The sequence below is a fragment of the Hoplias malabaricus genome, chromosome 7, assembly GCF_029633855.1.
Source record: "Hoplias malabaricus isolate fHopMal1 chromosome 7, fHopMal1.hap1, whole genome shotgun sequence".
Taxonomy (NCBI): Eukaryota; Metazoa; Chordata; class Actinopteri; order Characiformes; family Erythrinidae; genus Hoplias; species Hoplias malabaricus.
Window position 1 is genome coordinate 18,969,637 of NC_089806.1, and position 25,999 is coordinate 18,995,635.

Consider the following 25,999-nt stretch of genomic DNA (forward strand, 5'->3'; position numbering starts at 1 on the left):
GTAACTGAATCTAGATAAAGCTAAATCCTTTATAAACCCTGGATATTTTAAGAATTTATCATAAATAAATAAATTTAAAAATCTGTTTTAAGTCCGTGCAGCACATGCACTGGACAGAAAAAAAGCTGTACCTGCTGAGCATTTCCCCATGTTATTCTGCAAGAGCGCACTTTTATTTTGCTGCATTGTCCTGCGGCTGTTAATTCTTGCACTGCCTCCACATGTTTCAATTCCATGTCGCTGCCGTACATCCTCAAATGTTAAGTCTTCCAAACGTGTTTTCAAACACACCGTAAATTAAGGCAGCAAAGCATGAGCGAGTCTCTGTGTGGTAAAGCGGCACCTCTCTCTCGCTCTCTCTCACATCGACTCGTACAGAATCTGTGACTACCCCCTCCCCTTGCTACTCTATTCTCAACAACACTAAACAGCCCTCACTAACGATAAGCATTCACTGGAAAAAAGTCAGTGGATTTGGCCACAGAGGCAAAAGTGACTTATGCCCAGATCCAACAGTGTGTCATTTTAAATCATGATGGATGGAACTTGTCACTTTCAGGGTGGCATTACCTGTAGATAGCATTTTGCCAGTGATTTTTTGCTTCATTAATGAAAAATGCTTCTACTAGACTTCTACTGTGAATGAGGCGTTCAAGAACAAATCTCAACCCACAAGCACTCTTAAGCTTGTAATCTGACTGTAAACCTAATCAGTGCCCCTGGCAACTGTCATCCATTATTCTCTCATATCGTATGGAAATGCTGTGAAGCACACTCCAAATAGCCCTTTAAGAAAGTTGTTCTTGTAATCAAAGAACAACTTTATATAAAATTCAGATGATGTTTCCTCACCATGTGCCAGCTCTCCAGTCTGTTTGTGTGCTGAAAAACAGTCTAATGTGTTCTTGAAGCCCAGTGTGTGTAAATTAACTAACCGTCTCTGTCCAGAATTCTAGGCTTTCTCTCTCTCTCTGCTCATGGGAGAGAAAAGGCATCTGTTTTTTTAAACAATGCAGAGAACTCCAAACCTTCAAGGGCACAAACCTAGATGAGGACATTGCTCTGCTACATAGGTGGGTAATACTGACTTATTTTTGCTGTTTCTGATCATTTACGGTGGAAATGTCTCCAAATTCAGAGACCGTTAACTGCACTGCAACATCACAAAACAAATCGAGTGTTTCTGTTGTAATTCAAAGAGTGAACACACACTTACAGTTGTTTTTCTTCTCAAACCTACTGTTCCAACTTAAAAGACGTGGAGATCCTGAACGTAAACAACCCAGAGAGAATTGCATTTCCCCACAATCGTAGAGGTCCTCTTTTAGCCAAGTACATATACAGGTCTAGTATTTAGATTTACCCAAGCTTTAAAATCTCCATAATAACCAAACAATAACCACAATTTGTATTGGCATATATTTCAATGGTCATTATATCCCAAGCCAATTCAAGTCTTTACATTGGTTTTAGGCTTACCCTTCATCTAAGTAACATAAATAGCTAATGAATAACATCTGCTTGAGCTGAATCAAAATTTCACATAATTGTCTTCCAAGGCCTATAGTTAAGATATACATTTACAGAATCAGAACTGTCCACAGGATGTTGATAAGAACCAGATATCTGAAGAGTGTAATGCCTCTGAAGATTACCTCACAAAATGTATGTTTGGTCATGAATATGCTGCTTAATGCCTGAGACTGTATTTTATATAAATACCATTCATGTAAGAGAGGTAATACGCAAAAAACAAATTTACCACTAATTTATCATCATCAGTCTTTCAAATCTCATAAGACACAAGTAGGCCAAGAGGGACTTCTGGATAGTAAGTTAACAACCATTTTTGAGCCATAGACATTGTGAGCACGGATTGGTATTCATTTAATTGTTTATTATACTCATCCTAATGCTGAAAATCCCACTGCTTTACCCAGTACACTGCTTTATCAAAGTTCATGCTTTGCATTATCTGTGTTCATAATCAATAATGACACACTGCATTCTCTGCAGTTCTCTTGATGATGAGCTCCATGGCAAGCTTCCAAATTTCATTACCACAAAAATGACTTGACTCAATATCCATGGGGAGTGCTTCGTAGCTTAAAGGGCAACTATGTCACTGCGTGTTTGCACACACAGCCGACTCTGTTGATTTCAGCGTCATGCGAGCTGCAAATATGAACGTCTCCATGGCAATGCTGCACAAGAAACAGCATACATACCAGGAGGGTTGAATTATCTGTATGTCCTGAGGCCGGCGCTGGAAGTAAAAATCCTCCAGGTTTTGTTTCTCAATAGACTCAGTGGAATCAGGCTGAGGTCTTGATCTGGCTTGACATTTTGCTCACTTTAGCTACTTTATTTGATGCAGTTGTGTAAATACTGCTGGGTATCTCTGAGGATTTGTAGCAGGTCATAAAATGCTTAGGACTGCAGGTGTGATTACAGGAATGAAACCCTATCTTTGTTTAAAAAATAATCAAATGGTAACTGAATACAGCTACAGCTGACATTCATTTAAAGAGCAAACAGCATCCACACCTGCAGCAGAGACAGAAGATCCTGAGTTTATAACTGAAAGGCACTGCCATTTAGTGCAGCTTGGGGGTGCTTTATATGGGCTTTTTATGAGGAAGAGGTCAAGCACATAAGCCTGAGGGATGCACTCTGCTCCTTCTCCACATAAGCAAATAGTAATAAAATGCCAAAAGAAGCAGGTCAGTGGGTAGAGCCTGTTAGAAGCATCTTGCTCTCTCTCTCTCCAGCTAATGGCCACATTCTGCAATAAATATGGCACTGGAATATTCACTTCATTAAGAGGAGCTGTCACATGCTTTCTTATTTGATAAATAGCTATGGTCATACAGACCTACAAAATGAAATTTAGAGTAAGCATTCCTTGCACTGAAAATACAGCAAAGCAAGACCACCTACACAAGTAAATGTTTTCCACCTAATAATCATAGTAAGATGCAAAACACTGCAAAGCTCTGCCATTAAAAGCAGTTTACACTGATGATTTTCAAATTAAAATAGAAAGGAATAGTATGAAATATAATTTATAGAGAAATGTCAGCAAGGCTATTTAGCTGACTGAGCAGAGGGCTGCTGACTAACCCACAAATCTGCTGTATTCTGTAAAAATTATACCCTACACACCAGTTCAGTGCATACCCAAAACTCAAGCAACCCACACCAAGCTGTAAATACTGCAGGACATCACTTTTAGATCAGCACAAAATAAAGTGGACATATTCCACTATATTCCTATATTCCATAGGCTACAACTGATGCAAACAAATGCTTTAAAACGTCATATTTTACAAATATACAAAGATATCTTGGGTATTGAAACCTTATAATCCAGTCTCTACAATCAGTGCAGTTTCTGGTAAAGCATCAAAAGATATACAGACATTCATAGAGTATAGGTAGTTTTCCCCCCATAAAGAGAATTTAACAACACAAGAACTGTGGACAAAATTAGTATTTCCAGAGAAATAATGGATTAGACAAATAAAACTGATAATATTCTAAAAAAAAAAGCCATAAACAAACACGCAATAAACAATATTATGATTAAATTATGTTTTTGCATAGTACGCTTTACAAGTTTGAACATGCTAAAAGAGATCTGCGGCATATTGTAGGAAAAATAAAAGAAAGCGAAGACTAGAAAATGTAATTCCTGCAGAGAAGCTGCCCACACAGACAGAACTACAGCTTCAACTCTGTCAAAGTTACACTGCCCACACAGTGCAGAGTTCTGCAGCTCCACAGTATCGCTTTTGATGGTTTGCATGTTTCACGTGAGCACCTGCCCTGGTTGGTACTTGCAAATCTAAAGCAACCCAATAGCACATGTCCACCTCCCACAGATCCAGAACAGCACCAATTTACACAATGTAAAACAAATGCAAACATTTATAACCTAACTGCAATTGTCCAAAGTTGGAAACTTCTATAGAGGAACACAGCCACATTCGTTTTCTGCAGATCCAAAGCAGCCTTACCTCACGGCATGCAAAAACAACAAATCCTGCCTGTGTGGGTGTCAGGTCTGGTGAGCCGACTCTGAAGATGGAGAGATAGATAAAGCAAGGAGTGACGGGAAGTGGGAAGAGGAGAGAAAAAATAAAAAGGAGGGGATGGGGGCTGACTCAAGCCGGGCTAGACAAGATCAACTCAGAGCCCCCGGCTCACACAACTATGCTCCAGTGCATCCAGGCCACTGACAAGGCCCATGGGGGTGGGGATAGTAACAGAGCAGGAGAATAAGAGTGGAATGCAATGAAAGAGACCACCCACAAGCACATGGTTACCAGAGGACAGGTAACTCCCTTACTCAAACAAAAATAACTGTTTTAAATCACATATAGAGACCTTGGGTCATAAGCAGATTGAAAAATAAAGTGCCTAAAATCCCCACTTTCAGAAAGAGTAGGAGTGTAGGAGTAGGGGTTCTGGCATCTTCATACAATGTTGTGTCTGGGCAAGGAGTGAGAGCAGAGAATAGACCTGCTCCAGCAAAGCTGTGGGGATAACAAGGACACTGATCCTCTTAAAGGTTGTTATGTCATGAAACTGTTGTAATCCCTGAAATTATAAAGGAGCAACAGGACAACAAAACAAAACAGGGTCTGTCTGTTATGAGGCTAACCTGCGCACAAAAAAAAAACCTGGCTGAACAAAATAACTTTTGAAACTTCACAGAGCCAACAGTGCTGTTTGGAAGGCAGTTAAATTTAGGCTTGAGTTTTGCATTAGGGAGGTATTACTTTAAGTATAGGTGTGTGCTAAACTGAGCTTAAATGGTGTTTACTGGAGGGGTAGAAAAACTACAGCAAGGCTCTGGGAGTTGACCAACAAGTAAATCGTCATCCAATTTAAAAGTCCAAACAAATATAGCAGCCTTGAAGAATAGACCACTGTCTCTGTCTGTGTGTAAGACTCAATCCTATAAGCCCATTTCAGACATGCATAGTAACTATTATGGAAATATTCCAGACATTACCCAGAAAAGCAATATATACTAGTCATAGCCCATGTGTGAACAGATTAGGTAGTTTACCAAAGAATTCAGTGAATACATGTCTATTTATCATATAAAGGGGTCAGAGGTGAACATAATTTTGTGCAAATGCTGCTGTATAAGAGATCCAACTCATCTGTCACATACTAATCTACATTAACTATAAATTATTTGCAAGGGACAAGGGTCCAACCAGTGGAACATTAGTGGAGGGGAACAGATGGAAAAAAAACATGGAGTCATCTGACAATTAATATGACCATTAATTCAGCTAACCAATAGGAACAGAGTATCAGATTCATATTTCTAAATATGCAGACGGTTTTTAAAAATTAGCAAGAATTTGTAAATTTCAGATTGTTGTGAAGATTTGATAAACAATTATATCACATTAGCTAATAGACATTCACTTTAGCTAGCAGCGACTGGCGGAGAGGACATGTGAATGAACAACACTAGAACGAAATCAGGCAATACAGAGTGAAAAACTCTGAGCAGGTAGGCAGGTAAATATATATAATCCTAAGTAGGCCTGTCTGAGACAACACTGCATACTAAAAAACAGCAAGGTGGGTGTCCAAGCCTGAATGGCTGCAGCATGTTTATTTTCACTAATCATTTCCCTTGCTTACCACCTCAAGCAGAGCTAGCAAAGTGTGTCTTCTGTGGTCTGTCATTCCTTTCCTAAAGACACTGTGATATCAGAGGTGCCCACAGAGGCAATAATGGAAAAAGGAGTGGGGGTGGTGGTGGTAACATTAGTGCATGCTGTATAAATTTCAGAGGCTTTTAAAGAGACTCATATCTCCTGCTATGCTTGTGTGTAACCCGGCACATCTGTCCCTTAAGGTAAAATTAGTTCCACTTCCTGGAGCATGGCTTTTCCCCTGCTGGAATCTGGGCCAGATGGTTGGAGGGAAAGTTTTGCTGAAGGATGCTCTTATAATCAAGTGGAGAATAAAAGAAAAACAGTTTCCATGAAAGAGAGCATATGCAGCTCTCCTGGAAAGCAGTATATAAAAGTGCAGTGCACTGAGGAAATTAATTGTACTGGCTATTGTTAGGAGACAACAGCATGGGCAACTGCAAATGACTTAAACTAAAAAACTCCAACAGTAAACAGGGCCATTTCCTCCATCGTTTACAGAGTGGAACTACATGAAAGAACATATATGGTGTCATGGTTTATATAAAAAACATTTGCATATACTTGGTTAATAATGTCTAAATTAGCACATAAACATTAAATTGTTCAAAGTCACATGCATTTAATGAACATTAACGATTCAAAGAGAAGAATTTTTTTTAGGTGTAGAGCAGTAGTTAAAGTCAGTTCATTATATACCAGTGAACCTGATTCAAATACACTGGGCATTGCTCCAAGAACTCATGGCCAAGTACACACGCGCACAGAGATATAAACTTACCCCATTTTCATTGTGCTTTTCCGAGCTGCTTCCAGTCCTTCTGTTAGACTGCTCCTGAGACTGTTGACTTCCTGTAAACACAAATAAATAAGTCATTCTAAGGTCTGTGCATCATTATTTATCCCCAGGACCTCCACAGAGCAGGTGTGATTTGGGTGGTGGAACCCTTAAAAATACATCATTGCCCATTTTATTAGCTCCACTCACCATATAGGTGCAATTTTTTGTTTTAAAACTGCAGACCATGTCTGCATATTTTGCTGTCCCTTTTCACCATGTTTGTCACTGGTCAAAATTTACAGGACCACCACATGTAATATTTAGGTGATGGATAATCAGCAGTGCAGTTACACAGATGTGATGGAGGTGGGATAGTGTGTGTTACCATGCTAGTTGTAGAACAGATCGCTGTCAGCTGAAGTTTTTAAACAACTCAGTGTCAATTTTGGGCTGATAACAGCCACTAACCAAAATTATCCAGCAAACAGTGCCCTTCGACAACTGATGAAGGGCTAGAGGATGACCAACACAAACTGTGCAACACATGAGATGCTGTCTGTGCTTTTACATCAACAAAAAGGTGGGCCAAAAAAGCATGTCTAACAGACTGGACAGTAAATAGGCAGGGTTTTAAAACTCCAGCAGCACTGCTATAATCTGATTCACTACACAATAACAAAACACCAAGTCAGAGCCCCTGCAGCACAGAGAGAAATTTAACACACAACTAATACTGGCTTTGTGGTAGTCTTGAGGGTGTCTTAACCACTGCAAAACAGGATGAAAGGGGGCTTTAACTGCAGAATTACCAAGTGCACCTAAACAGTAAGTGGAGTTGATTAAAAAAAAAAAAACTAAGCGTAAAAAAATGGATTGTAATTTTAAGGTTTTTGGCTGAAAAGTGTATATTGTATAAGATTTATTTTACACATTACTTTCCAACAGGCTCTGTTCAGTAATTTGCTGCAGATATTCATGTTACTAATGATGAAAGCATTACTGAAGAGTTTAGCATAGCATAGCAGCAGCTTGAAATGCCTTATAATGAGAGCTATCAGCGGAAATTGCCAAATCAAAATCTAATTTTGATTAAACCTGTATTTGAATTGGAAAACTTAGATCATGGAATCAAAGTAAGAGTGCGCTGGGTTTCAGGCTAAATGCTTTGAAGCTTTGTTAAATTTATTCTAATATTGCCATGATGTGGTATTGTTTTATTATCATGAAATTATTAATGTGTTAATTTTGACATCACAAATATTTACAAAGACAGAGAGCAAACCCATTACTGCACAAACCACTACACCTGGGTAGTCCATGGAAATTGTAACACTGTGAGAAAGAAATGTAATATGTAGACATAAGAAGCCAAAGAAAAAAGAAAGACAGTGTAGTGAATGGAGTGTGACAGCAGGCTGAGCAGTGGAGGGCAATGCCTGTTTTTCACTCTCCACTGGAGACAATGTCTTCCAGCCCAATGGAGCCAAACTCCAAAAACTTTGCTCCATTATGCACACAACCCATATATACAAATGGCAGCTAGAGGAGTAGTCACAGGGGAAGAAACCCCATGCCTCGTTTTGATCAATAAACATTTTTTTTTACACATGCTAATAACACAACGTAGAAGAATGTTCAGCTCAGTCAGACCCAGCATAGACATTACAATTAGTCTCTTTTGATTAATTTCATCTAGATGTCATATTTGTGCTGTCCAATGAAAAACATTTATCTCCATTTTTACTTTTACGACATCATTTGAACACAGCATCTCTCCTTGTTTTGTAAATATTTTAATGAATGAATGGACTAAGAGAAATGCTCAAATTACTTGGAATAATATCTTTTTACATTGACTTCCATTGATATTTAAGAAGGTTTTTTCCTTCTCCTATAAAGCTACTATTTTTTTTGGTTATTCATATTTTATATTATACTGTTTAGCATTTTACAAGTAATACATATGTGTATTTACCAAAGAACACCCATGCATGTGTAACACATGTTGTGAAGTTACTTGATTCTGATGCTGTAAATAGGCTGGACACCATCATGTGGTCATTAAGCACTGAGTGTGTAGACAACTTCACACATGCCTATAAAGCCTGTGTGTCTCAAGTGAGTCAGACCAATGTATCTGAGCTAGTGTAGGTGAACCTGCGTAGAAAGGACATGAGGGGTTACAGACACAGTCCAATTACATAGCAAGCTGCTTAGTTACGTAACCACCACTTAACCGGTTTTCTGTCCCCTGCAGTAGCAGCAGGGCTGGCAGTGACCTGCATTACACGCCATTAGGCTGGAAGCCCTGTACATTCACACTGGGTAAAGGTCTGTTTCATGATATCACAAAAAAGCTGGACCTGAACCCAGAGGTACCCCACATAATCTAAAAGAACTATACTCTATATAAAATGATGTAATATTTATGTGATCCTTAACATTCAAGGTGAAAACAGCAAAGCACTGAAAAACACTAATTCTGAAACGCAGGGATTTCTACCAGTGGAGCCAATTGAAGGAGAGGATTAGTTATCACACAACATGCACAAGCAGCACACTAGTGCCTTGCAGAATGGCATGACATTTATAGTAGAGCTACAGAGTAGCCAAAACTGATGAAAATCAGTGTGAGAGTGTAAGAGTGGGGGGAGGGGAAAAAAGAAAGAAAGAAAAAGGGGAGTTATTATTTTACTACACAAAAACGTATCAGAAAAAAACTTGCTTTGTGTACCATTTGACCGGGCAAACACTAGGTGTGGACAGGCAAAGTGCGTAAACTGTAGTAGTCATGCTGCTACATTACCCATATCAACCATTATGTGCTAAACCAGCCCTTAGGAGAAATGAGTGAGTGTATGGATACAGTCATTCAGCTTTTTCTATCCTAAGAACAGTAGTTTCATGTCTGGTCCTCCCACAAATTGTCCAAATCTTGCACTATGTATTTTGAACCAGTCTCCAAGATAAAATGACATGGTCAACATTCCTGAATGAATATGGCTAAGAAAACTTATCAAATGTGATCAGAGATCAATGTTAGCCCTGATACCAATATATTCAATATATATATGTCAATATATCATAGTGTCAGGGCCTGGAGAGAAACAGGACTCACCTTGGTCACTGCTTTCTGTGGGTGATTCCTCATGCCGCAAAAAGAACTTCACTTCTTGTTTCCTGGGGCCCCATTTTTGCAGGTGTTCATACATCATGTGGTCTAGGGGGATTGCCCTTTCTGTGAGGAAGACAGACTATACTGTTAGAAGACGCAGTCAGATATTATCAGGACAAAACTCCACCTAAAAACATCTCCAATATCCATAGAGATCAAAAGCAAACAGATGTGAGGGTGAGGCAAAAAAAATGGGGTTGAAGAACAGGACAGAGAGCTTTATATCAAAGACAGGCATCCTTCCATGACCTTCTGAAAAGAATTAAGGAGTGGAACAGAGCCACACCCAAGAGGGTAACAAGAATACACATGGATAAATGACTGGATCAAATTTGGCTTCCTACCAGGGGGGGTGTAGAGGGGCTCGTAAGTTAAAGGGAGAAAGGAAGGGAGAGAAGAAGACAGTTAAAACATGTTTTAGCCTCTGTGAGAAGGTGGATAACATCTGGAGTTAAACCAGCAACCCAGACAGAGGGAGGCCAGACAGACGGAAAAAAAGGAGTTATTAAATGGAAGGGGAAGAGATTCTAACAACATATAAATGGGACAATGTCAGCCATCTTAAGTATAGAGTATGTGCATTTTACACGGCACACTTAAAAAACAGTAGGCTACAGTATTGTAGAATTCACCAATGTTGCATAAAGGGCACCTATGTGTGATAATGCATAAATGTGAAGGTAGCAAGTCTAAATGATCAAATCAAAAGCTGATTTATGTACTAAAATAACAGTAAGCAAATGGTTTTGATTAAAAAAAAAGTTATATTATATGGCAATATTAATATAACAGGACTGGCGCCCCCTCCAGGGTGTGTTCCCGCCTTGGCCCAGTGATTCTGGGTAGGCTCTGGACCCACTGCGACCCTGAACTGGATAAGCGGTTACAGACAATGATGAATGAATGAGTTTCAAAGTAAATGCTTAGTTTCAGTATAAGCCCAGCTGGTGTTATTGACATGATTTTCCTTCAAGATTTCGCTCACGTACAACTATCTTGACTAACTAACTTGAGGATGCACAGGTATCACAAAATAACAAGAACAATTGTTTTGCAGTCCAGAAAATAAGGAAAAACACACTATTTGGAGTTGCAGCCATCAGCAAATATGTGCCAATGGAGGCTTAGCATACACCTGGATAGATTTTGATTTGACAGGTGACATGCTCCCAGAGCTTGTCTGCTGCCTAGGTTGGATTGGCTTATGGCAAATACATACTTAGATTGTGTGTGTTTTTGACCCCACATCTGCTTGCTATCAGCTTCTGTTAAAATCCACAGTATTCTTTAGTCAAGGATAAGGATGAATAGATCAAAATAAATTTTGGCTACTCCTCACCCATTGGAGCGGGGCAGATGTGATGCAGGAAGAGACAAGCACTTATCCACAAAAGGAGATCAGTGATAAACACAGTAATAAGATGGTAGACTGGGCACAGATGGACAGCACAAACAGAGAATAAAACTGACAGGACTACAAAGAAAAACTGGAAAAATCAAGACCAGATGGTTGACAGATGAAAACAAAAAGTAGACACATAATGCTTTAAGAAACCAGACACATTTAAGGGTTTTTGGTCTTCATTTGTCTAAATAATTTCTGCCAGTACAAGAACTAGGGATCACAAATGACTTAAAGAAGCAATCTGTAGGATATTTAATGTACTTAGTCATAAAATGTTGAGGGTGTGTGGTCATAGATTAAGGAAACATTCATTCATTCATTCATTATCTGTAACCGCTTATCCAGTTCAGGGTCACGCTCCTTGAAAGTGCATAGTCCGGAGTGGCGCTCCTATGATCCTGCCCTCCGAGGTCCTGCCTCTGTCCAATCATTTTACAGTCCACCGTGTGGCCAGGTCTACAAACAGTGGCTCACAGCCATGAAATGACCTAGTAAACATAGTTAATGTTATATTTTACTGGACCCAAAAAGCCCCACTGCCCTTCTAAAAATATCCATGACCAGAGACGATGTAAAATGAGAGGAAATATTGGCCCTGTGTTTGAAAAGTGGAGGCAGTTTACAAGTAACAACACTACAGAACAGAGCCAGAGCTGGCTAATTTCCTCCTGAACAGGTTACAGCAAATAATTTCTGAACAAATATAGAAGTACAAACACCTATGAATAGATTAAAAGGAGTAAATGCCATAGGTTGTGTGTTTTATATAAAAAAGTGAGACATAGCAACGTTTAAAAGGTTTCAGGACTGTGTTTTGAGAGTTTTATACGAAGTAGTTAAATAACATGATGGAAAAGAGTAAATACTATTGTTTGTTTTAAAGAACTTGATGCAGATTCATGTTTGCTTCTCAGTGGTGTTTGTGTTTTAAACAAATTAAGGAGCAAGATTTGTGTTTAAAAAAAAGCCTCAGTCACCTATTTAAGGCGGAACGGAGAAATCAAGCTTGGTAGTGCACAGCAAATAAGCGTTTTACTAGTAGGTAAATGTTTTAGTGATATGAGGTACACTTGGTTGTGTGTTTTAAATGGATAAAATAGGAAATAAGTGTTTCAAAATTTGTTTCAAAGTTTTTATTTTATAAATCCTAGGGCTAGCTTTAGCTTCACATTGTTTTGGTGGAAATGAGTATTCAATAAGAAGCTAGAGAACAAAGCAAATAAGACTCTTAAACACTAGTAAGACCCATAAGGTAGTACTAAATGCTTGAACTATGAAAATTGTGAATAATTGGTTTTTGTATGTAAAATGTATAAAGTGGAATAACAGCTGCTTCAAGAAGTTTCAAAAGCTATAGTGCTCTTAAGGTGGAACAGAGAATTCAAGAATCTGGAGCCAATAAGACTCGTATACGGACACATGTAATGGTGGAAAGAAATGTTTGACTGTGAAAATTGTGGATAAGATCCACCTCCTGAATGGCATTTCAGGTGGATTTGGACAGTAAAGGCTTGTAATTACAGAGAAATAGCAGCCAGATGTTCACTTTTTTGCGTAGATAGATGTTTCAGTGAAATGATGAACACCTTTCTGTGCAAATATTTTGATTATGGCACATTCTTCTTAGCTATTACGGCCCAAGTTCTTAAACTCGTCTTGTTCATTCGGTTTTCCTCAAACTGGCAACCAGCTCAAGCTTCACATCTGTCGGGGAGGGAGACTGCTCTCTCCACTGTTTTGAAACTGTATTATAGTTCCAATTTCAAACGTTGGTGTCAATATTACAGATTGCTCCATTAATTACGAAAATGAAAAATGAAATTAAAGGCATGGTGAGTTAGAACAGATTTATATAACTTTAATTGTGGCCATATATTTTGACAAGATGACTTTAAATGGAGACAAATGGTGTGATGCGTGCAATCACCATCACTCATGCTCCACTAATGAGAGTTATGGGCAATAGACTGCTTAGCTTAAAAAAATCTGTTGTGATAGACATTTTGGAAGACAAGTATTGATGTTTTGCTGACCAGGATGATGAGCCAGAGGAAGAACTGTGTGAGTTTTGGCCAGTGGCTTCATGTAAAGTCTACAAAAAAAAGTGTATTGTTTTGTCAGACAGTCCTAAGCAGAGTAGCACATGTCATTAAAGTATTTTGAAGCTGTAAAGGTAAAAATATTGTGTGTTCCTTCTATAACCCAACGTATAGATGGTGTAATTTCTACAACAATTCACCTAAAACGAAAAAAAACGAACTCATACCATTGCCACGCCAGACTTCAGCCAGGTGGCAGCCACTTTCCCCCGGCTCCTTGCAGAACTCCACCACATCACGACATGATGTCTCTGGAGTGATGGGCACCTCTGTCAGTGCCTGCTCACCATCACTCAGATACACTGTCAGAATCATCTGAGAGCAAGGGAAGAAGAAAAAGGGAGAGATATATCACATTAATAAAACAGAATTTACACCATGCTCAAATCCAGTTAGGACAATCTATTGGCCTGATGAGTTTGATGGCAACAAAGCAGGCTCTAAAATGCAGAAGCTTTAAAAGGTGTTGATCAGATAGAGAGTTTAGTTCAGATTGTAATGTAACAAGCTTGATCTACCACAGTAGCTCACTAGGCCCAGACCCAAAACAGGTCACCTGCATCAAGAGAGGGGGAGGGGGAGGAAGGGAAAAATCTGCTTCAGAATGCAGAAATTTTCCAATTGTAAAACTGCAGTTATTGCTAAAGTCAGCAATAACAGTTTTTTTTTAAAATTATTCAATAACACCTTTAAAAGAGGCAAAAAATACTATTGGTAAAACTCAAGGCCCATCCATGTTCTCACATTTAAAACATTAGAAGGAGTTTGAGGCTGTGGCCTGCAGATTTTCATGGTTACAATGCCTTGGCAGCATCACAGCTTACTACATATCACTGAAAGTTGCTGTTTTACTTTTGAAAGATAAAGTACCCTCGGAGAAGAGGACATTAAAGTCCAGTCTTTCCAAGGCCATAAGGAATTCTTATTAAAGTGGAAGAGCAGCCAAGGTGTGTCAGACTGAGTGACAGGTGGTTAGTGAAGTTTCAAGGGTAAGATTAACACAGGGGAGACAGATATGCTGCAGTACAGGAGAAGAGCTGGCAACACTTTTACTTATCAGACAACTCCAAGGGGACTCAAAGGTCTGGACCAAAGAATGCCTCTACAACTATCAATAGAAAAGGGCTAGTCTGTTTCCTTCAATGAAGTTAGTGCTGATCTACATTATAATGAAAGTGTATCTATTCCACAAGCACACAAAAATAAAAATATGCAGAAATATGTGCACAAAGACCCTTGATGTACTGAGCAGGGTGTCAGCACTTAGCAAGAGACAAATGAACACCAATGAGTTCCATTAACGGGTTGTTTAGCTTTGTTAAGTACAAAAGCTCAATAATGTGTCATTCCAAATTTTTTACATACAAAATAAACCACTAGAATGTTTTAGACATGAGGTGAATCCCATTTCACCCCTTGCCCTTACAACTTAGCCCTTTCCCTCTATTTTCTCTAGTTGCACGGTGTCTCAATTTTTGTTGTTATATAAAGATAGGGTGTAGTTTTAGGGATATACGGGTTTCCAGTTCCACCTTAAATTGTGAAGCAATTACTTTCTGGCACACACAGCTATTGCAACATTTAAGGCGGATGTTTTGAACAAAATAAATGCAGAATAAGAGAATTAGGCTTCAAATAAAAGAACAGTTAAGAATTATTGTTTACTATACAACTGTCGAATGCTTGTGAGGCTACTTGATGCTCCAAATTTAACTCAGCAAAAGTCCAGCACTATACACTGCTCTAATATTACTGCAGGCTGACAGTACCAGGCTCTTGAAAGACTGTCACATTACCCAGAAGGTTTAAATTATTACACCTTATAACTCAGTTCCAACTGGAAAGACAAAAAAATTAAGGGTAGATGTAAAAATAAGAAATGGGATTGGGGCTTAGGTTACCATATTCTAACAAAGGCATGAATTTTCAGCAATAATTTACAAAACAAACTAGGCTCAGTGTGTTTTTAAGAAAGATTGATCTGTACTGGATGAGAGTGAGAAAATTTGGACCTGCCCATACTGTCATGTGAAGAAATTAATAGCGCTCATTTGTGCAGAATGGTTAATTACTGCACATCCCAACCATATTATGCTAAGTCGACTTGACTTGTTTCCTTGACTGACAGGCATTAAGAAACCAATTCTACACAATAAATGCACAATAGGCTAAGAAAGATCACAACTCAAACCAAGGCAGACAAAGTCTGCTTTTAGAATTAAATATGCTAAATATTACAAAAGTACTGGAAGAGGTATTTATATATGAGAAACATAAAAGCTAAAGAAGTGACTGCCAAATCAATGAATAATACTTGAGCCCAGAGCTGTGTAGCAGAAGCAAAAGATGAATGAAAAGCGCACCTTGCACAATGACAACATAGTGGGCCTCAGTCATCTGCTGAAAAGCTGGATAATCTGAGAAAAGCCCCTCAGAGGAGATTTTGTGAGACTTTGGAGGGAATCAGAGGCTAACACACACACACACACGTGACAGCTATTAGCTCATACACAGCAGACTTACTATTAAAATCACATCATCTTTGAACTAAGACCAGAGCTTATCTGAATAGACCCAAGTAGAGGACTAAAATTAAATTAAATATATAAACAAAACTATTCATTAATACATAGTCCTAATCTCCTGATGCAGTTAGAAATGTCATGATTAATAAACATTCAGAAAATCACCACTTAGAACATTTAGTGTTCATCCAGGTCACAAATGTGTAGATTAGCCTACCTTTCCCTCTATTTAGTTTGATTAATATTAAAAAATTTTTGCATGCAATATAAAGCTCGTCAAAACTTCTCATAGAAAACACTGAAAATTAGTACCGATCATGTACATAACAAAACAAAACCCATTATATTGCTGGTGTCTTTTCCTGAATAATATTTCAGCTGAAAACCTTTCCCTCCAGAGAATTCACTTCAAATCATGAAAACTTTGTTCACTCAGGCCCTTTAGATCATTAGCATCAACTTGCAAATCAATCTATTACTCAATGACCTTGCTCCAGTTACAGTAATGCTTTGCATGATTTGTGACCGACTGTGAATGACTTGCAGCTCCTCAGACCCAATGACCACATCAGCAGGAATTGTTGTAGTAGTTATCATCTGATGAAAAAATCTGATTTCACCTTCATCTGTGCAAGTTTTTTGTCCTGTTCTGAATGATGCCAAATTACTCTGCTCATCAAGCTGGGTAAGTTATGCTTAAATAATACAATCAAACAGAAAAGTACCAGAAAGAAAGGGGGGAAAAACCCAACTAAATAATAAAAATCTATAACAATCTTTGAGAGTGACTTCTGTTTGAGCTGGACAGCTAAAAACTAATAATCCTATTTGAATATTTAGCTCCTTAAAAAGTATAAGCCACACCTTAATTATAGGACAGGACTTTGCCTCAGATCACTTAAGCTTCTTCCTAAAATGTACCCCAGGAGCACAGGCTCTGTCAACATTATCCAGGCAAAGAACATTCCATGACACAGCAAGCAAACAGACAGCACTGCACCACAGCAGCATCGTCCAAAATCTGAACACATCTTTCCCTCTGCCAGAAGTCTCTTCCATCCAAAGGACTAAATTAATATAAAATGTCAAATGCCAAAAACCTTTAAAAATATGCACTACTGTCATTTTCCTCTGCAGTGTGAGAAGCAGCATGCATAATTCAGACATCCAAGTGGTAAGGAAGCAGCGGCAGCCATCCATCTTTGATGAGATTAATCGGAACAATGGGGATAAAAAGATTACGACTGCCAACAAGGATAAGAGCACACGGTTCTTACTGAGTGCTCCCTTCACCATCCTCCTTCCAACTTTAATATATCAGATCTACACCATTATCAAAGTAACAAGCAAGACATGATGATAATCTTGCTGACTATAGTAATTTCCTCTTGAGCTGGGGGAACCCTTTTGTGTATAAAACACATGTTACTATTTGAGAAAACATTTATTTTAAAACATATAAACTTTCTGGCTCAGTGCCGATAGCTGACATTGCATACAAGGGCCTTTGATAAAATGTTATGTATGCTATGTATAAATGCCAGAAGCGTGGCACGTCAACTCACTAATAGGAAATAACCCATTATATTTTCATTAAATACCATACAAACTTGAACACATGACCAACATCAACTGATATGTTGACAGGACAATGTCTGTTTATACTAATGGCAACATTACTATGCATGTTAAATTAATCATCAAAAAGAAGGAGCTAAATAATGTCATTTGTTCTATTATCTGAAAGTTATTTAGTAACATCAAAATTGAAACCTCAAAAACGTATTCATGATTGATATAAAAGAATTGCTGGGTTAATAATTTGCATAATAATTTGTTATTATGCTTTTGCCTAATGGCATGATTCAGACCTACCCATACAGGTATGTAGCTTTACTAGGCCCCTCCCACCTTGTAGGCCAAGCAAGAGCATCACCTTACTCAACTTGGATGCAGTGCGTCCTCTCCTGTTCTCTCTCTTCAGATGTTGTGCATGTTCCTTTCCCCAGGGCACATCCTTAGACAGGCTGACCAGGCCACGTAGAAAAATGGTTACAAATTTCTTCATCCCTCAGGTATTAACTAAGACAGCAGGATTCTAGAAACACCCCTACAGACATAAACCTCTGTCTCTTGCTACCCACATCACCCAAACACCATCAAAGAAGTAAGCAAACAGCCTTGTGCAGGGAATCCCTGCAGAGAGGAGTCTTAAAGAGTCACACACACTGTGACTGCTGAGAGAGAGGGAGAGCGAGCGAGAGCGAGAGAGAGAAAATATAATAAAAACAGAAAAGATACTGAGGAAGGGGCACTTTGCATCAAGGGAGTATATTATTTTATATATATATTAATTGTTTGAGTATGAATTAGATGCGTGTGTATATTTTATATAAAAACATAAAATAATATTCAAACAATGAACACTGTAGAGAATGCCATTCCATTCAAAACTCAAATCAACACACACACACACACACACACACACACACAGACAGTGAGAAATGGTAGCCAAACTCGCACAGCATACTCTCAAGCTGAAATGACCGTATAACTGGAGGACTGCATCAAGCACTAGGGGGTTCATCCAGGATGGAGTGACCATCCATATCTGGGTACACTCACATACAGTTGACTAACCACAATTAATGCACTATTTTTGAAAAATCAATGGATTTGTTTGCCCATTATGTTTTTCCTGTAGTAAACATAAAAATGTAATCCATAATATGCAACTTAAAGTTGAGCTCATCAGCAAAATTGACCCTTACATTCTTAACACATTTTTTGGGCTTCTGTTGTTTAAATAAGTCTGAATATCATGTCTATGTGCTTCACCTCCAATAACAAGCACATGTCTTCCATTTATTCAATAACATCATAAAGGAAATGTGAATACTACAGTGGCTTGAAAGAGTATTCATACCCCTTTAAAGTTTTTCACATTTTGTCACCTTACAACCACAAACTTAAATGTAATCTGAGTTTTGTTTTTGATGATACATGGTTTTCAAAATTTTTATCAAATAAAAAAGTCTCAACCCTAATCATGTTTACTGATGTAATTCAGCAGACAATATTCATTTGTTTAATTTTACATAATTATATGAAATAAACTATATAATGTATGTCATTTATTAAAGAATAAACGTTTTCAGATATTTATAAAAAAGTATATTTAACTTTTATTGGGGTGAAATCTCTGAAGCAATTAGAGTCCTGAAAACCTGGACCAAGCAAAACATTTGCAGACACCATTTGCCCAAAACGTTTTATGCCTGGCTAGAAGCTTTGCAACCTGAAAAGAACTGAAAATTACTCACAGCAGTTAGACTGCAGTGCCAATGACTGGAGCTGTTTGGCCATACTAATGCTCTGAATTGGCACAGAGTCCCCATAATGTCCTGCCAAGAGTTATACCACAAGCTGCCATTGCTAGTAAGCCTTAGCTACTGTGACATAGTCTATGTTAAAGAAAGAGTCTATGCCCATTGCCCTACTTTTTTCTCTTATGTTCACCTTTGAGGTTATAAGGTTCACTTAAGTTTGTGGGTTTATGACCTAAAAGCAATAATATTGAATCATTTTCCAAGCTCTGAGTATCTCTTAGAACTAAACACATATTTCTTAAGAGCCTTATCTCTCAATTTTCCTAAAGAGGCTATGCATAACATTCTAAATTTTTTATTAGTGAAAATGAATTGAATAAACTTTGTCGTCTTTAAAGCATTGTGCCATGTAGCATTCTGTAAGCCATCAGTTTCAGAATGCTTCCTTGGTTTCATCATTCACAATACTGTATCTGTTTTGTTTAGCCTCCCATCACAGAGCCATCTTATTACCATTTCATTACAGCAATGAGTTCACAATATAAAATATATTTAAAATATATTTATATTTTTCAGTAGTTCATTGTATGTCAGAAATGGGAAAATGCTAATATCTATTTAACTGTAGCCAACAGGGAACTCCCAGAAACTACTGTAGCATTATTTTAGGAAGCAAGTAAGCATGTTAATAGATGTAGGAAATTAGGGATGCACAAAGTTTGGGCAATCAAAATGCACCTTTTTTCTAATTAAAAAGAAAAAAGGGGGGGTTTATGTTTTCTAATCATGGAATTACAGCAGAAAACCAATTATTAAATTGGCCTCGAAAAAGGAGATATTAATTCTGGTTTTACATACAGACTTTGTAAGCTTATTTAAATGTTGTTTTTGATCCAAGTGATAGTTCTTCATTGCAAAACATCCAAAAATAAACATCCAATCAACCATGAAACAATCTGCAGTACCATTTAATACAGAATTTTATTCAAAATATCGAAAGAAAAAAAAAAGGCCAGATGTAATTTGCTCCTTCCTTTAGGGTGGCAAGGAAAATTTTAAATATCTTAGTTTTGTAGGATAAACCCAAGGTCTACTAAATCAAAAACAAATAAAAAAGATAGCTTTTTATAGTACATTTGTCTAAGTACATACCCATTTATTTATTAACTTTTATTTAACTAAAAGCCAGCATTCATATTTGAAAAGCTCATGAATTCCAAAGTCGCCAATTCAGAGATATATTAAGAAATGTATTTGTAATAAGGCCTGCAAAGGGGAATGGAGATAAAAATAATTTTGAGTAATTGTTAAGACTATTAACATTAATTATTATTACTATAAGGCTGCATATCTGAGGCTGGAATCTGCACAAAATATTTTGTAAAAACTTTGATGCACCAAGTGCTCATCTCACTCAGCTCTTCACCTTAATGGAATCTCAGTTTGTGACAGAGACTTAATCCAGTGTGAAGTTCAAACAACTCTCTTTAAGGCCTGTTACATAATCAAATGAGTACCTTTCATGCACATATTAAGGTAATTCCAGTCGAAACCTTTTAATAAAACACAGTTTTTAATTACAAAATTAGTTTATGAGTTTTTTTAAATAAACATTACCAAGCTGATGGTTGTAATAGGCAACACAAACATACAATAAGTACAGCCTTAACGAAAGTATTTCAACATAAATTGTGTCTTGGCAAAGTCCTGATAAGTTATCTGCAAATGGTGAGCATGCTTTTGCCAAAGTCCCCCAACAACAGTGCATTAGCCAGCGCACTCTTTCCTCAGCTTTCTATTGGTTGGCTGAGTGACACGCGACCAGATGAGACGAACGGAAAGGGGCATGCTCTTCAGCTGACTGGCTGTGTGACACTGATGGCACTGTAGAGCTGCAGGGCATGAACCACAGCACCATACCATGCACTCTGAATATTCTGACAGCCCGGTCATGTGGCCTTAACTGAAGCTTATTGGTTGTTTAGTGTGTTTCTGCAAACTTCAGTGGCTGCTCAGAGGTCAAGAGAAAATATCATCAGATCGACACAGATAAGACAGGAAGGCAAAGCTTTCCAGACAGATAGTGCATCTGAACTCAAAAACAAAAATCAGACAGATCCATCATCTAAACAGACTCCAAGACATGACACAGCATAAGTATGCACACAACATACAATGTCAGAGTAAAGAGATTCTAGGGTGTCTCAGGCCTAAAATTGATATCACCAGTAAGGTGTACGCCTGTCACAAATCTTTAATCCTCAGGGACCAAAAATTAAATAAAATATAAATAAATCAATTTAAAAAATAGAAAAAGACTACCCTACCTCACAAAATGCACATACTCCTCAGATGATAATGTACAATAACAGATATATTTCTAATTTGAGACAATAACTGACCCATAACTGTAATTATTAACTGCAAGTGAGGGCACCAATGTGCCACAATATACTGAAAATGTTCAGGTTTTCTCTGGGGTGGACAGTGACTGAGCTGTGATTCATAAGATATCTATGCAGCATGGAGAATCACAGCCTCTATTACAATGACTGTTACATAAAACAGACACCTCCTGCAAGACACTGCCATCTCAGATGCGATAATCAACACACAGAAAATACAAATATGCAGTAAAAATATGTAAAAAGAGGCATAAACACAACACAAAACTTTAAAATCCTACTACAAAACAAAAGCATAGTTGAGTAAATGTAAGAAAGTGTATTCCGCTGTAGTAGGGGTTATTCCAAATTTTGGACTGCAAATTTTTTAAGATTTATGCTCCCTACCCTCCCTAGTGTGTGTGGCTACATGATTTGTGTGACCTGCCTGATATTTAGTAACTTTAGTCAAACTAAAAACTATCTAAACTGACCACACTTGAAAGGAACACTATGTAGTATTTTTACCTAAAATTGACAGCTTCAAAAAGATTACTCCTCCAAGGAACTTTGCATCAGTGGAATCCAAGTTTTGTTGACAACAAAGTGTTAGAATCTGGTTTTGGGAGTTTCTGATGAACGAGGGTCAGTGCTACCGCCTGCTATCTTTAGCCGGGTTAGCTCACTTTTTTAGCATTTTAGAGTCTGGTAATAAGTGCTTTTCTTTCGGTTGCTATGTGGTTAACAGGGCTAGAGTAATACCAAAGTTGCACTTTATGGGTTTTAATAACATGGTCCAGTGTATATTATGAGAGATATATGGGTTTTTTCATGCAGTCAATATTTTATTCGATTACACACATTCCCCCGGCTCAACTTTGAGGTAATGTGTGTGTATCACTAGAAGCCTCAATTGTGTTTATCAGCTGAAGCCTCGAGAGCTGTTCATGACCAATGTGTGGGAGAGAGAGGGGGGGGGGAGAGAGAGAGAGAGAGAGAGGGGGAGAGAGAGAGAGAGAGAGAGGGGGAGAATGTGCACGTGTTTGTCTGGGGGGGCTTGTTTGCACAACAGTACTGTAAACATAAATTACAGTGATGCGTGTGGGGGCGGGGGGCGCTCCTAATTCTGAACTTGCATTTAAACACTTAGACAACTCAGCGAGCTTTTGTTCTAGAAACATAATAAACATACTCCCAGTAACCTTGAAGGGTCTTCTTTTCAAATATATGAAGGTTGAAAAGAAATTTATTTTTACCTGGTTGTTAGAGAATGATAAGTTACACGTCTCTAGGCACGTCTCTCTCCGAGACTCATACCACGACCACCAGTTCTTATTAATATGATAATAGCATGCTAATTCGGCCACTCTTACTGGAGGATTACGACGTGTGAAATCGCTCATTTTAGTCACATAAACAAATGCACCTCTAAAATGGCACAGTCACTGAGGAGGAACAGCTTCATTTTGTGATGAGTATGTGAAATGTATTTGACTCATTTTTTGAAGCATGTTTGGTGCTGGCTAGCTTCGAAGCTATGCTATTACAGTGATGGAATTTGTTAAGCTGACGGTAGAGTTCAGCTGATAGGGAAAGAGAGAAAAAAAACAGCTTGTAATACAGTTTGGGTGCTCTCTGTTGCTTTCAGTTGGTCTCACTGATGTGGTGGAGATTTCTCACCTGTGTTTCACACTTATATGATGAATAGTCAACCTGTGAGCCACAGGTATAGAAAAATACAGTGTTACATCAGATTCATAGCAAAGTAGAAGAAAAAACTAAATAAAATATAGGAAAGCCGTAAACACCAGTGTGTAGGCAACACCCACGTCTCCACAGTTCAGAACTCTAAAGAAAACTTAAATGTTAAATGTTCACAATGTGTTTTTCACTAATATATATATATATATATATATATATATAAAATAGCACCTTTGAAAATAGGTGTTTTGGGAAGTCCATGTTTAGAGTTAATTTAAACAAAACAAACAACAGGTGGATGACATACGTACTTCTCTCACATAAATGTTGCTGGGTTTGTGCTGAATATTAACATGTGTAGCTTTTTGGGAAAAAACTTTTTAGGTGAAATTTGTTAAAATATCAAGGCATGTCAAATCACCTTGGACACCTTAATCCTTAAGGCTCATTCATACTTCCTCTGCGTATGGAAATGTATGTGTGCACTTCAAGCGATATAAGTGACACTGCCCACATACTTCCTTGCGTCAGCTCCAAAGACATGTTTGTTGAGCAACACACCCAGTAGAGAGCAGTTCTACTGGACGGAGAATTTTATTCACTTGATCTACCGAATGAGAGAAACTGATGACGAACATAATTTCCAATACTTTCAGATGTCCACAACGGCATTCGATAACTTGCTTTGCCAGGTAGCCACACACATCAGGCATAAGAACTCACACTGTGTCTCGACTGCTCCATCCCAGCTGCATCCATTAGCTTTCAGAAAACGTGCAGATTACGTACGAAATGAACGCAGAGTACGGACAGAAGGCTCTGTCCACAGCCGTATTTAACGTTGAGCATAAATGAGCTTTAAATAATCAAAAAAAGGTGTTCAGAGCATGGTGCTTCATTTTAGATCACCGTACTTCACATGACATAGAAGTCAAAAGTTTGGCATCATAAGAATTCTAGTTGGTCAGTGATTTGAGTGGCACCATCGGGACCCTTTACTGATCTACAAAATTAAAGCTTAAGTAACCACTGCTTCAGTTGGTCCTAGCAGCAATCTGTCAAAGATGTTCTGGGAAATTCCACAGCATCTGTGGGACAGATATCTCCCATGTTAGCTTTTTAGGGAATCACTGCAAGAATGTACACAGGTATGTGTGATAATTATCTGTAAAATTCTTTTAGGCCAAAAGTGAAAAACTTAAAAGTATATATTTAAAATAATTTACAAGTTGTATCTTGTATAGAAAGTGGCAGGAACATACCAGCAGATTGTGTGGTACAGTCAATGCATGCTTAATTCTCCTTTCACCCAGCCAACAGCTCTCAATGTTCCTGTCATTATTTTTCTGCCACAAACCGGGCTGCGTGTGATCACAGCTGATAAAACCAAACAGTTTATGCCATCTCTTCTGGGTCTTGAATGATAGAATATCAATGTCTTTTGCTGTCCACAAACTGATGAGGTTATAGCCCTGCTGTCAAATCCATAATGGGTCAGTAGAGTTGGTGTAACATGTATCAATTCACTTTTCTGACCTTTGAGGCTAAATTAAAAACAGAAAACTGGGGGTAAAACTTAAATTTCATCTGGTAAATGGTTTGGTCTCTATTATTTGTTTTTACTTGGTATTTTTGTAATTTCTGCTTCTCAATTCTAAATTTCAGAAAAGACACAGAGCAGCAATGTCAACATTTACACAGCCCCAGCGGTCATGCCATCTGAATGCCCCAAACATTTAGTCACCCCATCTACACTAAGATGTCTATGTGCATGTCTACATAGAGGTTTATGGTAGAACATGTATGAGTATATAGAGACACATGCTTCTCGCAGAAAAGTGCTGGTTTTTAAATCACAAAACAAACCTGACTGGAATGAAAGTTTTCTAACCCTTAAACAGAACAGCAAGGTCCATAACATGAAAAAAAAATTCATTTCTGTTTTCTTAAAAGTAGGTTAAACTGCTACAATAACACTCCAATACAGTCTTGAATGTGTAGTAGTAGAAACACAACAAAATGATCATTTATATGTTTTCTACTCTAGCAATGACAGGATTTAACTCCATAATAGTTTAAAATCAAAATGATCTCAAAATTCCAACACAATCTTAAATAACATGTCCCCAAGTACATAGTAAAAGATTTACACCCAATTTCCTGTTTTCGGATTAAGCCTCAAATTGTCAAACATTTGATCTGATACACGGTACAGGGATTCTAAGACAAGGTGCGGTAAATAAGTTTGTTGCCTGTGGTTTGAAAAGTTCTTCATTTTTTGACTTAACATTTAATATAGTGTGTTTAATTCTGCAGTTCAAATTAGTACACATGCATGCTAATACACTTTGAAACTTGTATGTATGCACTTTTTCCTAGAGAAATAGCTTCATACAGCCTGTAGGTATTTCCCATGATGCACGTCTGTGATCCCAGCACGAGACAGCAATGTAGGTCATGCTGGATGTCTGCTGTGATGAAGCCTTCTAGTCTGAACTAGAAAGTCCTATAATGTGTAGGGCACCTGATTGTGTGAAAGCAGCCACTGGGCTAAACACATTAGTTCATTAAGGCACTTGTCCATAATAAGTAGCGTCTTATCCAACAGCCTATAAAAAAACACCACAAGCGATATCACCTTCATCGCTTAAGCTGGAGTTACACTACACGACTTCTAACCTGATTTTAACACTGATCTCCAGTCGGGCCGAGTCTGTGCTAATTGGCTCTGTGCTAATTGGTCTGCAGATTCTGGTGCAGTCTTGCAGTGTGAAAGGGGCTCAGTCGAAGCATATCAAATGTTTGATTTTTTTCATCCTGACTTTGGATGTGGTTGCATAGTGTAAACTCTCCAACAATTCAATTCTGAAAGAGTTCCATCAACAGCCAGTGAGAACCAAGCACAGTCATTAAACA

General features: G+C 38.0%; 1 protein-coding gene across 4 annotated transcripts in view; it reads right to left on the bottom strand.

Moving 5' to 3' along the window:
- Positions 1–25,999, bottom strand: part of ppp1r13bb (protein phosphatase 1, regulatory subunit 13Bb) — a 51,938-nt gene that overhangs the window by 17,013 nt on the left and 8,926 nt on the right. For all 4 annotated transcript variants that reach the window (XM_066677051.1, XM_066677052.1, XM_066677050.1 and 1 more), the window contains exons 3-5: positions 13,312–13,459; positions 9,584–9,703; positions 6,466–6,536 (exon numbers count right to left, since the gene is read on the bottom strand). In XM_066677051.1, the coding sequence (XP_066533148.1) occupies positions 6,466–6,536; positions 9,584–9,703; positions 13,312–13,459 (339 nt within the window). The remainder of the gene's footprint in view (positions 1–6,465; positions 6,537–9,583; positions 9,704–13,311; positions 13,460–25,999) is intronic.